This window comes from Carcharhinus amblyrhynchos, chromosome 5 (assembly GCF_965287045.1).
Source record: "Carcharhinus amblyrhynchos chromosome 5, sCarAmb.v2.hapA, whole genome shotgun sequence".
NCBI lineage: Eukaryota > Metazoa > Chordata > Chondrichthyes > Carcharhiniformes > Carcharhinidae > Carcharhinus > Carcharhinus amblyrhynchos.
The window spans coordinates 37,039,723-37,052,044 of NC_137328.1; the positions used below are offsets into that span (position 1 = coordinate 37,039,723).

At 38.4% G+C, this 12,322-nt stretch overlaps 1 protein-coding gene across 4 annotated transcripts in view; it reads right to left on the reverse strand.

Moving 5' to 3' along the window:
* ncbp1 (nuclear cap binding protein subunit 1) overlaps window positions 1–12,322 on the reverse strand; it is a 79,686-nt gene that overhangs the window by 38,220 nt on the left and 29,144 nt on the right. For 3 of the 4 annotated variants that reach the window (XM_080188664.1, XM_080188666.1, XM_080188665.1), the window contains exons 6-8: window positions 12,019–12,140; window positions 8,059–8,128; window positions 3,978–4,193 (exon numbers count right to left, since the gene is read on the reverse strand). In XM_080188664.1, coding sequence (XP_080044790.1) covers window positions 3,978–4,193; window positions 8,059–8,128; window positions 12,019–12,140 — 408 coding nt within the window. Of the gene's footprint in view, window positions 1–3,977; window positions 4,194–8,058; window positions 8,129–10,991; window positions 11,057–12,018; window positions 12,141–12,322 lie in introns of those variants that run through there. The other variant, XM_080188667.1, reaches the window with a different exon arrangement.

Consider the following 12,322-nt stretch of genomic DNA (forward strand, 5'->3'; position numbering starts at 1 on the left):
AACAGCACCTTCTTACCTATATCCTCTATTCCATTAGCAATGGATAAAAGATCTTTAAGGACACATTTTGTGATTTCCTGCTTGCTGATGAGTGAGCACTAGCTGTCAGTTTAAAGTTGGATATACAATATAGCACTAACTTATTCTCCAATGCATCCAACAATTTAGCCTTACAATAAGCATGAGGAAAAATTGAAGCATAGTACCAGTCTGCTTCAGGAAAGCCCTAATGAAAGCCGAAAGTTTCAGTCAGTAATGGACAAGTTCCTTTATTTCAGCAGCACACTGTCCTATGCTGTCCATATTGATTAAACCATAAGCCATAGGATCACAAGTAGGCAATTGAGCCCATCGAGTTTGCTCCACCATTCAGTGAGATCATGACTGATCTGATATGACAATCTTCAACTCCTCTTTCCCATCATATCCCCATAACCTAAATTCCCTTACTGATTAAAACTCTATCTTAGCCTTAAACATATTTAATGACTCAACTTCTACAGCCTTCTGTGGTAAAGAATTCCACAGAATTCAAAGTGAATACTTCACATTTTCCCACCGTATATTCCATCTGCCTAGTTTTTATCCACTCAACTTATCTATATCCCTCTGCGTCATCCTCACCACTCGTCAGAGTCCAGGCCACAGCCCCAAGCCAGATTTGGCCTCCAATTTTTCTATTTTGGCATAAATGTGAGAAAAGGATACTTTGCTCCAGGAGTAATTCCACTGACAAATTTGGGATCTTTTCTTAAAACAAACTTTATTCATAACACTGTTTAAGCAGCTCAACTCTTAAGATTGTTCAATCTTTAAAACATGAAAGGAAACAACTGATTTCTGACATCACTATTTCTGTTCCAAATAAGTTCCAATCCTTCTCACAAACTTAAAGCTAACTTTAAATATAGTTAACAATCCACAAATGTACTTGCTATAAACGTAAACAGCCTTGGAGTTTTCAGAGGAATATTGAGTAAAAGCCTGCAAAATTCCCCTAACTTCAACCAGAACAGCCAAACACCAACTCTTTTTCCCCCCGCAAAAGCCTGTTTTTTTTTTCCCTCTGTGGATCCAGGACTGCACATAAACCATATCGCATGACCCTGCCAATCACTCTTATCTGAAATTCCAGGTCAATTTAAGTAAAGAGAAGTCCATTAACTCTACTTGCAAGGTTGAAATGAGTAATTATTCTGCTGTCCCAGCATCTGAGCGGGATTCCTTCCAAACATATTACCACGGTCAGGTTCGGAAACGGAGACATAAAATTGAATAGACAGGATTCCCCTCACCCCCTACTCTGCCTGCCCAAACTCAGGTTAATGTCAGGTGATTCATCCTGTTTTTTTTCTTGTATTACTTTTCTGTAGTGGTTTGATACAATCGCTTGGTTTTATAGGCCATTTCAGAGGGCAGTTAAGAGTCACATTACTATGGGTTTGGTGTCATATGTAGACCAGACCAGGTATCAATGGCAGATTTTCTTCCCTAAAGAATATGAGTGAACCTGATGGGGTTTTACAAATCAACTGGCAGTTTCATTGTCATGATGAAGACTGGCTGTTTGTTACAGCTTTTTTAATTAACTGAATTTAAATTTCCTCAGCTGAGATTGGTGGGCGTTAACACATGACTCCAAAGCATTGCTCAAGGCCTCTAGATTACTGCAGAATCAGATTGTTACAGTGCAGGGAGCAGCCATTTGGCCCATTTTGCTACACCAGCTTTCATGAGTGAGCAACTCACCTAATTCTGACCCTCCTTTTCCCTACAAAATCTAATTTCCTATTGAATGCTTCCACCACATTCATAAGCAGTGCATTCCAAACCCTAATTACGTTACTGTACAGCAGTAAGTTTTGTAATAAGTTGAAAATATTTTAACACTTTTAAAGTGAGCCTATTGGTATCTTTGCACCTATAAAAAAACCCCTCAAAAGTCCACAAATGAGCACAATTCACAGAAACTCACCATAGTAATTACTTCTATCTGGAGTGTGGTCAGTTTTGTGGGTGGGGCCAGTTCCAATGAGAATATATATTTTAAAATGATTATAAATTGATTGCAGAATCATGAATGACCAGGGCACAATTTGTGCCTAAAACTCCTCAATCTTTTGGGTTGATTTAGTCCATTTTAGGCAAATTTCACACCTGGTGGAAACTTTTGTCTAATTAACTTTTTACCAAAGAAAGTTAGTCAGTCACTGCAAAAGATTAAAAGCACTGTGTGTTCTGTAAGATTGTCCCATATTTATTCATGGCAAAGGATCCAATTTAAATTATAAACCCTTCGCTGACAGCAAGGCAGATCTTCACTCATTATTCATAGAAAGTTAAATTTACCAAATAAAACAACTGCAAGGGCAACACACTCTTTCTTGCTCGAAGCAGAGAAAAGACCATAAATACAAAAGGATAGGAGGTGAAGATCATCTAATTCCACAAGTCATTTATCACAAGCAGTGCCCAGCACTTCATCATGTGATGAAATACAAATACCTCTAGGCCAATTCAAAATGGATGCAATTGTAAAAGTACTCCGAGATGAGCAGTTTACAAACACATCACAAAAGATCCAATTATGATAATCTTGAGAAGTTTAAAATCATTGGAAGGTTAAATATTTATGCTTGCACTGCGATTTCTGCAGCTGTTACATTCAAGTGTAATCTCACTTACTGATAAACAGTTCAATCCAAATTTTAAGCCAGAATCTCTCAATTTGTAGGCCCACACCACCCTAGCATACAAGTTACGCTGAGATTTAACGACATACTGTTAAAACCACACTTCAAATTTTATATTCAGTTTGGGTCCCCATGTCACCAAAGAAATTCAAGGACACAAAAGAGCAAAACTGGTTCTGAAAGCAAACATGATATGTAAGGTAGGATTGGCAAAGCTCACTTTCTTTCTATACTGTAAAGCTTATGATAAATGTTTGAAATAATTTACAAAGCTAGCTAATAAAGGCAAAACTTTTGGGATTATTCAAAATAGGATACTTGGTTGATGCGTGACTGCAGGACAATGGTATTTTATCACCCTGGATAAGAGTTGTTGTTCTTAAACCATATTAGTCTAATAAACCTTCACCTAACAGCTTTCAATACATTTACATCCTTCCTTAAATTAGACCAATACTGTACACAGTAGTCTTCATATAGTCTTGCCAATGCCCTGCATAACATGCATAATCTCTTTTTGTAACCAATTCCTCTCTCAACAAATAATAGCATCCTATTAGCTTTCCTAATTACTTGCTGTACCTGCTTACTAAGCTATTGCCATTAATGCACTGGGACAACCAAATCCCTCTGCACCTCAAAGCTTTACAAACTCTCACTTGTTGGACAATATACACATTTTTTATTCTTCCTGCCAATATGGAGAATTTCACAGTTTCCCACCTTAGGCTGCATTTGCCAGATAATGAATTACATATTAACAAGGAACCTGAGTCAACAACTGCATTTCCCCCTCTAGAATGAATTTGAAAGTCAACCTGGCTCCATGAATCAGTGTCTTGCCCAGAAATAACCCCATCAATTTGATTTTAGAGATAGCAATCTGTTACATTAAGGAATGATCATTTGTCTTTTTTAATGTTGAGTGAAGTGCTTGTAAAATTATCCACATTAAAAATAATTAAAAGTCAATTAATTTAAATAAACTAAGTAATGGATTTACGTGATAAACACAACATACAGTGGAAAACAGAAAATTCAGTTCATTCGAGTTGAGTGGCCGATTACATTTTAAATATTTACTGTTTTTGATAACCAATTTGTTTTCCTAGCATTCGTATATTCAACACGTTGTATTTATGGCATACGTTTAACATAGGAAGATGTCCCAAGGTATGTCACAGAGATGCAATCAGATTCTTTTAAATCTTCAATTAGCTACTAATTCTTATGCAATTTACTTACAAATGACCGATTTCAGCAAAAATAAACAATACTGCATACCTCAGGGGCATCTGTATAGTCAAACATCCTGAAAATGACTCGTGGCACAGGATACACAGAGTCCTTTGTATGAGGTGGTGGGGTGAAAGGTGGCAAGTTATGTTGTAAGGCCTCACAGAGTACACTGTCAAAAGCCAAGTATGGTCTTAAGATGTGTTTCTCCTGCCAACGATCCTTTTTCATCTTCTGAATTTGTGCCCAAAGGCAGTCCAAGTACTGTAAAGAAAACATTGTTTTTTAATACAGGGATAAATTAGGCTTTGATGAATCATTCAAAAATTGAATTTTAATATGTGCAACTTTGAAACTTTTCAATTTCATTTATTCTAACAATTATAAAAAAGGTTAAAATCAATACTAAAAGAATGAGGTAGTATAAATGGTGCAGCAGGGTGTAGCACTGGAATAAGTTAGAGATAGCACTGAACAAGCTGACAAAAGGAATTTAATGACGAGGATGAGAATTTTAAATTACATTATGAAGTCAGGAGTCAATGTAGGTCAGCAAGGACAGGGGTAATAGGTAATGGGCAATCTGCAGCAGCAGCATAGTTTTAGATGAACTGAGGTTTAAGAAAGGTAGATGATCAGAGACTGGCTAGGGGATATAAAAATTATGCCATTATAACATATCCTGGCAAGGGGTTTATCAGGTTTGCGTACAAATGCAGCAGTATAGTGAAGTCAAAAACTACTTCACCAGGAGAATCACAATCACCTTCTCCAGAACCTAAATGCTTGAAGAGTAAGATTTTGTATTATACTTAAACAAAATACGCAATAAAATAAGAACATCAGGACCCATCATTAGGAAGGTTACATCACGTTATTTTTGTCACGTTTGGTTCAGGTTGCATCATTGTCCCTTACAGGCTTACATTTTCAGACCTGATCTGTAACAAATATGACTACAGAAAACAAAATGGTTCCAGAATAAGGACCTCCAAGGAGAATTTACACAATCATGAGGGGTACAGATAAGCTAAATAGCCAAGGTCTTTTCCCCAGGGTAGAGGAATCCAAAACTAGAGGGCATAGGTTTAAGGTGAGGGGGAAAGATATAAAAAGATACTTGAGGGCAACTTTTTCACACAAGAGGGTAGGGCGTATATGGAATGAACTGCCAGAGGTAGAGGCAGGTACAATTACAATATTTAAGACATTTGGACAGGTACATGGATAGGAAAGGTTTAGAGGAATATAGGTCAGACGCTGTACACCTCTATGACTATAAATGTAGAGTCAGCATGAATTAATGTTGTTGATCAAAATATGATATATATGAATGTAATGTAAACTGACAATATGTGGAAAGATAGTGCACAAACAGCATGCAATAACTTGGGAGACTCATTTAAATCTGTAACCAAATCCCAAAAGCAACGTTAACCACAGGTAAATTGTAAAACCACTTCAAGATTATTACCGAAACATTTGCTTTATTTTCCTGAACTGCCTATTATTTTCCTGAATATTCAACTTTCCATTACCAGGATGATTGTACTAATTATTTAGTTTACAACAAATGGAAATCTCCATATAGTTTGATTTACACATCCTTCATGGGAGAGGGGTGGAGAAGTTATGTTCTCCCCTTTCCTCAGTCCTTGTAGCTCACAAAATCTGCCTATTGTCATTTGCAAACTCTGATCTGTAGCTGTGCTAGGAAGTATAAGGAGATTAATAAATTGCACCCCAATTTCATTTGTGGAGAACCATAAGAGACATGGTGGCACAATAATTAACACCACTGTTTCACAGTGCCTGGGACTCAGATTCGATTCTGGCACTGGGTGCATGTGTGGAGTTTGCATGTTCTCCCCGTGAATGCCGGATTTCCTCTGGGTGCTCCAGTTTCATCCAAAGATACACAGGTTAGGTGGATTGGCCATTCTAACTCAGAATCTTTACAAAGCAGGAGGCAGCCATTCAGCCCATCAAGTCTGCACTGGCTCTCTGACAGAGTGTCTTAACAAATTCTCTCCCCTGCCCAATCCCCATAACCCCACACATTTACCATGACTAATCCATCCAACTTACAAATCTTGGGATGCTCATTTACCATAGCCAATCCACCTAGTCTGCACATCTTTATACTGTGGGTGGAAACCGAAGCACCCTGAGGAAGCCCACACAGACACAGAGAAAATATCTGTCCGTGTGGAGTTTGCATAGTCACTCAAGGCTGGAACTGAACCCGGGTCCCTGGTATTGTGAAACAGTCCAGAGATGTGTAGGTTAAGTGGTTTTGCCATGGTAAGATGCATGGGGTTATGGGTATAGGACAGGTGAGTGGGCCTGGGTACAATGCTGCTTCAGAGAGTCGGCGCAGACTTGATTGGCCACATGCCCCCTTCTGCACTGTAGAGATTCTCCTCCCTATAATACCACATCTGGAACAGCTTTGACCTGTGGCCAAACCCTGTGGTGCAGCATGTTCTAACATCATCAGCCACAAAGTGTAATGGCTCACAAGTAACAGCAGAACTTTAATCATTTATAAATTGCTTAGCAATACGCAGGAGCTGTGGTACAAGTCACCGCATGTCACTATTAGTTTTTCGCCTCTTTTAGACTCTTTTGGTTATTTCCTCATATTTCTAGCAACCTAGGCCCTTTGCCATCTGCATCAAATTGAGAAGGGTCTTAATTTCACTTTTCCAAACTCCAGGCATTTACAATAGAAACAAATGACAGGATAGAGAAATAACATAAGGAGTTGCAAGACAATTGCAACCAAAGTGGTGAGCAGTCTTAAATGATTGAAATAACAAAATACCAAAAATTGCAGCAGGATCTTGATCAGTTGGGGAAGTGGGCCAAGAAATGGCAAATGGGAGTTCAGTATAGATAAGTGTGAGGTGTTGCATTTTGGAAAGTCAAATCAAGGTAGGACTTTCACAGTGAAAGTTAAGACCTTAGGGAGTATTGTGGAACAAGAGGAACCTTGGAGTTCAGGTGCACGGTTCTCTAAAATTGGAGTCACAGATACCGAGGGCAGTGAAGGCGGCTTTTGGCTTGCTGGCCATCATCAGTTAGGGCGTTGAGAATAGAAGTTGGGAAGTTATGTTTCAGTTGTACAGAATGTTGGTGAGGCCACGCTTGGAGTATTGTGTTCAATTTTGGTTGCTTTGCTCCAGGCAAGATGTTATTAAACTGGAGAGTGCGCAGAAGAGATTTGTAAGGATGTTGCCAGGACTCAAGGGACTGAGGTATAGGCAGATGCTAGGACTTTTTTCTTTGGAGTGGATGAGATTGAGGGGTAATCTTATAGAGGTGTATAAGATTATGAACGGCATAGATAGAGTGAATGCACTCAGTCTTTTTCCCAGGGCTGGGGAATCGAGAACTAGAGGGCATAGGTTTAATGTAAGAGTGGACAGAATCAATAGGAACCTGAGAAGCAACTTTTTTTTTTAAACACAGAGGGTGGTACATATGTGGAATGAGCTGCCAGAGGAAATGGTTGAGGCTGGGACATCGATGACATTTAAAAAGCGTTTGGACAAATACATGGATGGGAAAGGTTTAAAAGGTATATGGGCCAAATGCAGGCAAATGGGGCTAACTTAGATGGGCATTTTGGTCAGCATGGACCAGTTTGGGCCAAAGGACCCGTCTCTGTGCCGTAGATTCTACGATTCCAAGAAGAGAACACTAATGTTGTTCAACAGTTTGAAAAGAAGTGCAAGTTCCTCTTTACACTCTTCTGGCTTCCATTTCATCCTTCAACTAAGATTAAAAGCAAAATCTGAGCATCATTTTAACATCACTTACAAGAGGTTATTCCTTGACTAGCTCTTGTGGTAATCATCTTTCACCCCAAATATAACATGCTTTGCAACATTCAGTCTGGCAGTTCATCTGCTGTTCATCTCATCCAATGAGAAAAGTTCAAATGATCTCAAGGTTTCTCCAATTGGTGCAGCAAACTCTAATAGTATTTGTCAGCAGTCACTCAATAGAAAGACCATTTCTCAGACAACTGCACATGCATCATCATTCGTCAGAAATATTTACAAAATTCATGTCAAAAGTCCCCTCAAGAGAAAAAGCATTGACCTTCAATTAGCCTTCTCACCTCTTCCTGTATGTGAGGTTGTTCAGCATTCCAGCATTGTAGCATTGGTACATGATGCTTTTGGCGTCTCCTAAAAACAGATCAGCAAATAGCATATGTAAGTCTTGGCCCCACATGCAAATTGATTACAGTATTAGAAAAGGGATCTGCGTCAAATCTGCTGTTATGGAACTAGTCATAATGGCTTTAATGCATCTCCATAGAAGTACTTCAATGGGCTTCACATAATCCTAAAAAGTTTGAAACACAATAATCACGTTAAACCACTACATGAAGTCACAACTTCAAAACTATGTCGGACAATCCAATTTCCACCTCCCCCCCCCCCCCCCCCCGCATTTACCTAGTGCAAGTACTAGCCCAAAGATCTGCCCTTGTTACCTCTTTAGGATATCAAGGGAATCAAAGATATCAGCAGTAGTGGCATTAACACCACAATCAAATCACCCAGGAACTTACTAAATAGTAGAGTAGGCTCGAGGGGTTGAATGGTCCACTCCTGTTCCAAAATCATATTTTTGTACTTTTGTGGAGTGTTAAAGAATGGTACTAGGACAAGATACTAACTCCAGCATCACACAATGAATACACTTGTTACATTATAACAATATTTCAAATTATCCTTTGTTAGATCAAGAAGGAACTTTATTCAATTCTAAAGAAGTCAGGAGAAGCAAGAATGAGTAAACCCTTAGATCCAACTGAACTTCTAGTAAAACCATCCAAACCAAAGAATGCAAACATTATAATTGTCAGCAATTTTGCTACTAACAGATTAGAAAAGTACACTGAAACAATGAACATCCCATTTGAAAAAACTAACAGGAAACCAAGGGTAGCCATAAGTGGGTCATTTTCTGGTTGGCAATATGTGCGGTGTGCCACAGCAATCAGTGCTGAGGCCTCAACTTTTTACAATTTATATAAATGATTTGGATGATGGGACTGAAAAGCATGATTGCTAAATTTGCTATAATACAAATGTAAGTGGGGAAGTAAGTTGTGAAATGGACACAAGGAAGCTACAAAGGGATTTTAGATAAGTTAAGTGAGTGGACAAAGATCTGGCAAATGGAGTCTAAGGTGGGAAACTGAAATTTTCCATACTGGCAGGAAGAATAAAAAATATATATACTGTCCAAAAAGTGAGAGATTGTAAAGCTTTGAGGTGTAGAGGGATTTGGTTGTCCTAGTGCATTAATGGCAATAGGTTAGTAAGCAGGTACAGCAAGTAATTAGGAAAGCTAATAGGATGCTTTTATTTGTTGAGAGAGGAATTGGTTACAAAAAGAGATTATGCATGTTATGCAGGGCATTGGCAAGACCATATGAAGACTACTGTGTACAGTATTGGTCTCATTTAAGGAAGGATGTAAATGTATTGGAAGCTGTTAGGTGAAGGTTTATACCTGACTAATTCCAGGACTAATACCTGGAAAGGGAGGGTTACTTATGAGGATAGGCTTGTAGCTGCAGGAGTTTAGAAGAGTAAGAGGCAATTTGACTGAAACTTTCTGATGGTTCTTGACAAGCTGGATACGTAGAGGATGTTTCCTTCTGAAAGAGAATCTAGAACAAGGGGCCTCTGTTTAAAAAGGAGAGGTTGCCCATTTAAGACAGAGATCATAACTTTTCTCTGAAGGGTCTTGCATCTTTGGAACTCTCTTTCACAGAAGGCAATGGAAGAACAATCTTTGAACATTTTTAAGGCAGGTTAATAGGTCCTTGATAAGCAAGGGAGTGAAAGGTTATTGGGGATAAACATAAGTGTGGAGTTGAGGTTACAATCAAATCAGTCAAGATCTTAGTGAGTGGTAGAGCAGGCTCATGGAGCTCAGCAGCCTGCTCCTAATTCATATGTTCACAAAATAAGAGATTAAAATGTTAATTATTGCAACCTAATCCATATTTTAATCCATTAAAAAAACTTAATGATGCACCTTCCTTCATGACATGATCAAAAGGGATTAGAATCAACAGTTTCAAAGTACATTTCTATGTATTTGTCAACATTCCCTCTAATGATAAAGGTGGAATGCACTTCTGTGAAAAAAAAATTGAACATGTTCATTTCCTGCACCAACAGTAGGTGCCAAAAGGGGAATACTAGATTGATTCCAGTTTACCAGGCTGGTAGGTGCTGTCGTCTGCTATCTAATGATAGGAAAGTATTCTCCAATAACCCAGCTCTAAAAAGCTATCTAAAAGCAAGGGTATATGGTATAGCTGCAGTCAGCACTCCCAGGAATAGGGGCATAAATGTACATCAATTTATCTCATTGAAAATGTTTTAAGATTAAATCTACATCAGGAAAAGTCTCTGATCTGGTTTGAATTAGCTACTTGGAGTCAGGGCAGTGGTGAGATAACTACACTGAAGTTCACTGCCATTAGATTTGGAAAAGGAAAGCCAAAACAAAATTGCAGCCAGAGTGCTGGTCAGAATGCAATAACCATGTATGTGAGCATCAGACAAAAAAAAATTAAAATGGGCTCTGGCATGCCAATGGTCAAACAGCTTGGTAACTTTCACCAGGGAGCTTATATGTGAGCAACCCATTGGCGATGAATTTTATCTCACTATTAGTCAACACTCAAAGGGGAATCAACGAGAGAGGGGAACCAAATTGAAAGGGAACAAAAACACCTTATTAATCCTTGTATCTACCACATGACCATAAGTATTCTCAAAGATTGCTGAAACTCGTTCTGTGCTCTCCAGCCTGCTTTTGCAAGCTCTTCTCTAGAATTTGGAAGGGAAAAATATCCAAAACAATCTGTTGTGTCTAGGGGTGTAAGTTTTGAATTTGAACAAGTAATCAGTCCCATTGCAATGTGCAAGAGGAATCCCAATTGTATATTGGGGAGTTGAATCATATGGAAATATGTTCCAGACCGTGCACTGCCCATGACTCCCAAGTTGCAGTACTTACATCTGTCGATAGGGCAGTGAAGTGGCCTCGGCCTTGCACCCCTCCTTGAGAGGAAGAGTGGTGAGCTGTGATGTTAACAAAAAAGGAACGACTGTTACATTGCATGATAAAGAAAAATACATTAAGGAAGGGAGAATTGTGGAGGGAGGAACTGCAGAACCAAAGCAAGGAGCACCAGGACAGCCAAAGTTATTGATTTGTAATCAGAGTTTGGCACCAGCTTGGACAAAAGATCAATGTAACAGACCATCATTGCTACTTCAATTTCTTCTAGTTAAATCAAATCTCACTGCACAAAATTTTTCATATACCACTTGCTATGCAGACCTCAGTCAAAGACTGCTGGGTTTGGAAGATATGACTGGCAATAGCTTAGGGAATGAATTGAAAGGCTTCAGAAACATATTTGTGTGCAAGAATTAAAGCTTGCAAAGCCTCTCAAAATACTATGCTCAGAAAGTCACGTTTGACCTTGAGGATTTCATTTATTCATGAAAAAGGAAAACAAAGGATCTAAACTTATTATTACATCAAGTGAAATGTTTATATTAAAAAAGTTAGCATTGAACTCCAAGTAAACCCAAAGTTAATTTAATGCTTAAACTTAATTTTTGCTGATACAGTCTTTAAAAAAGTTACTTCATTTCTTGGGTATCAACTTGTGTACCTATCTATGGATACGTTCACAGCATACTATAACATTGCTCAAAAAATATCATTTTGCAATGGCTCTTAAGGAGATGAATATAAATCTACTGTCGGAACCAGTGCAACTTTGCATCAAAGCTGAGCAAGACTGATTCTCTTCTCCAGAGAATCTCCCATTTTACTAGCGTGAAGTGAAGCCCTAACTCAAGGTTTGCACTGTAATTTCAGCACTGAAGCAAAGAACCTTTGTATCAATACAATGGTAATGTAAAAACAGCTTATAGGATCAGATATTATCATGTATATTTAAATGCATTCATCTCAAAATTATAACTCTTAGAAGAGATTTAGTTAAAAAAAAAGTAAAATGGTCTCTTACTTCAGAAAGCTTTCGATCTGTAATAGAATTCGATCCATTTCCACATCTTTTTTCTCATACAGCTCCTTTCCAACCCAGGGCAGAGAAGAGAGTACTGTATACACATACCAGTCACAGCGTACCTACAACATAGTGGCAATCAATATGACATATTTTAAAAGATTATCAATGCAAAATAATAACATATACTAACTGCAATACCTGCAAAATTGTTGAGTTTTGGAACAGTGTCTTTAATTTAAGGTAAATTGATGGTAACATGATCTGTTCTCAAGTCTGCCTGACAGAAAGCCTGGGCATTTTG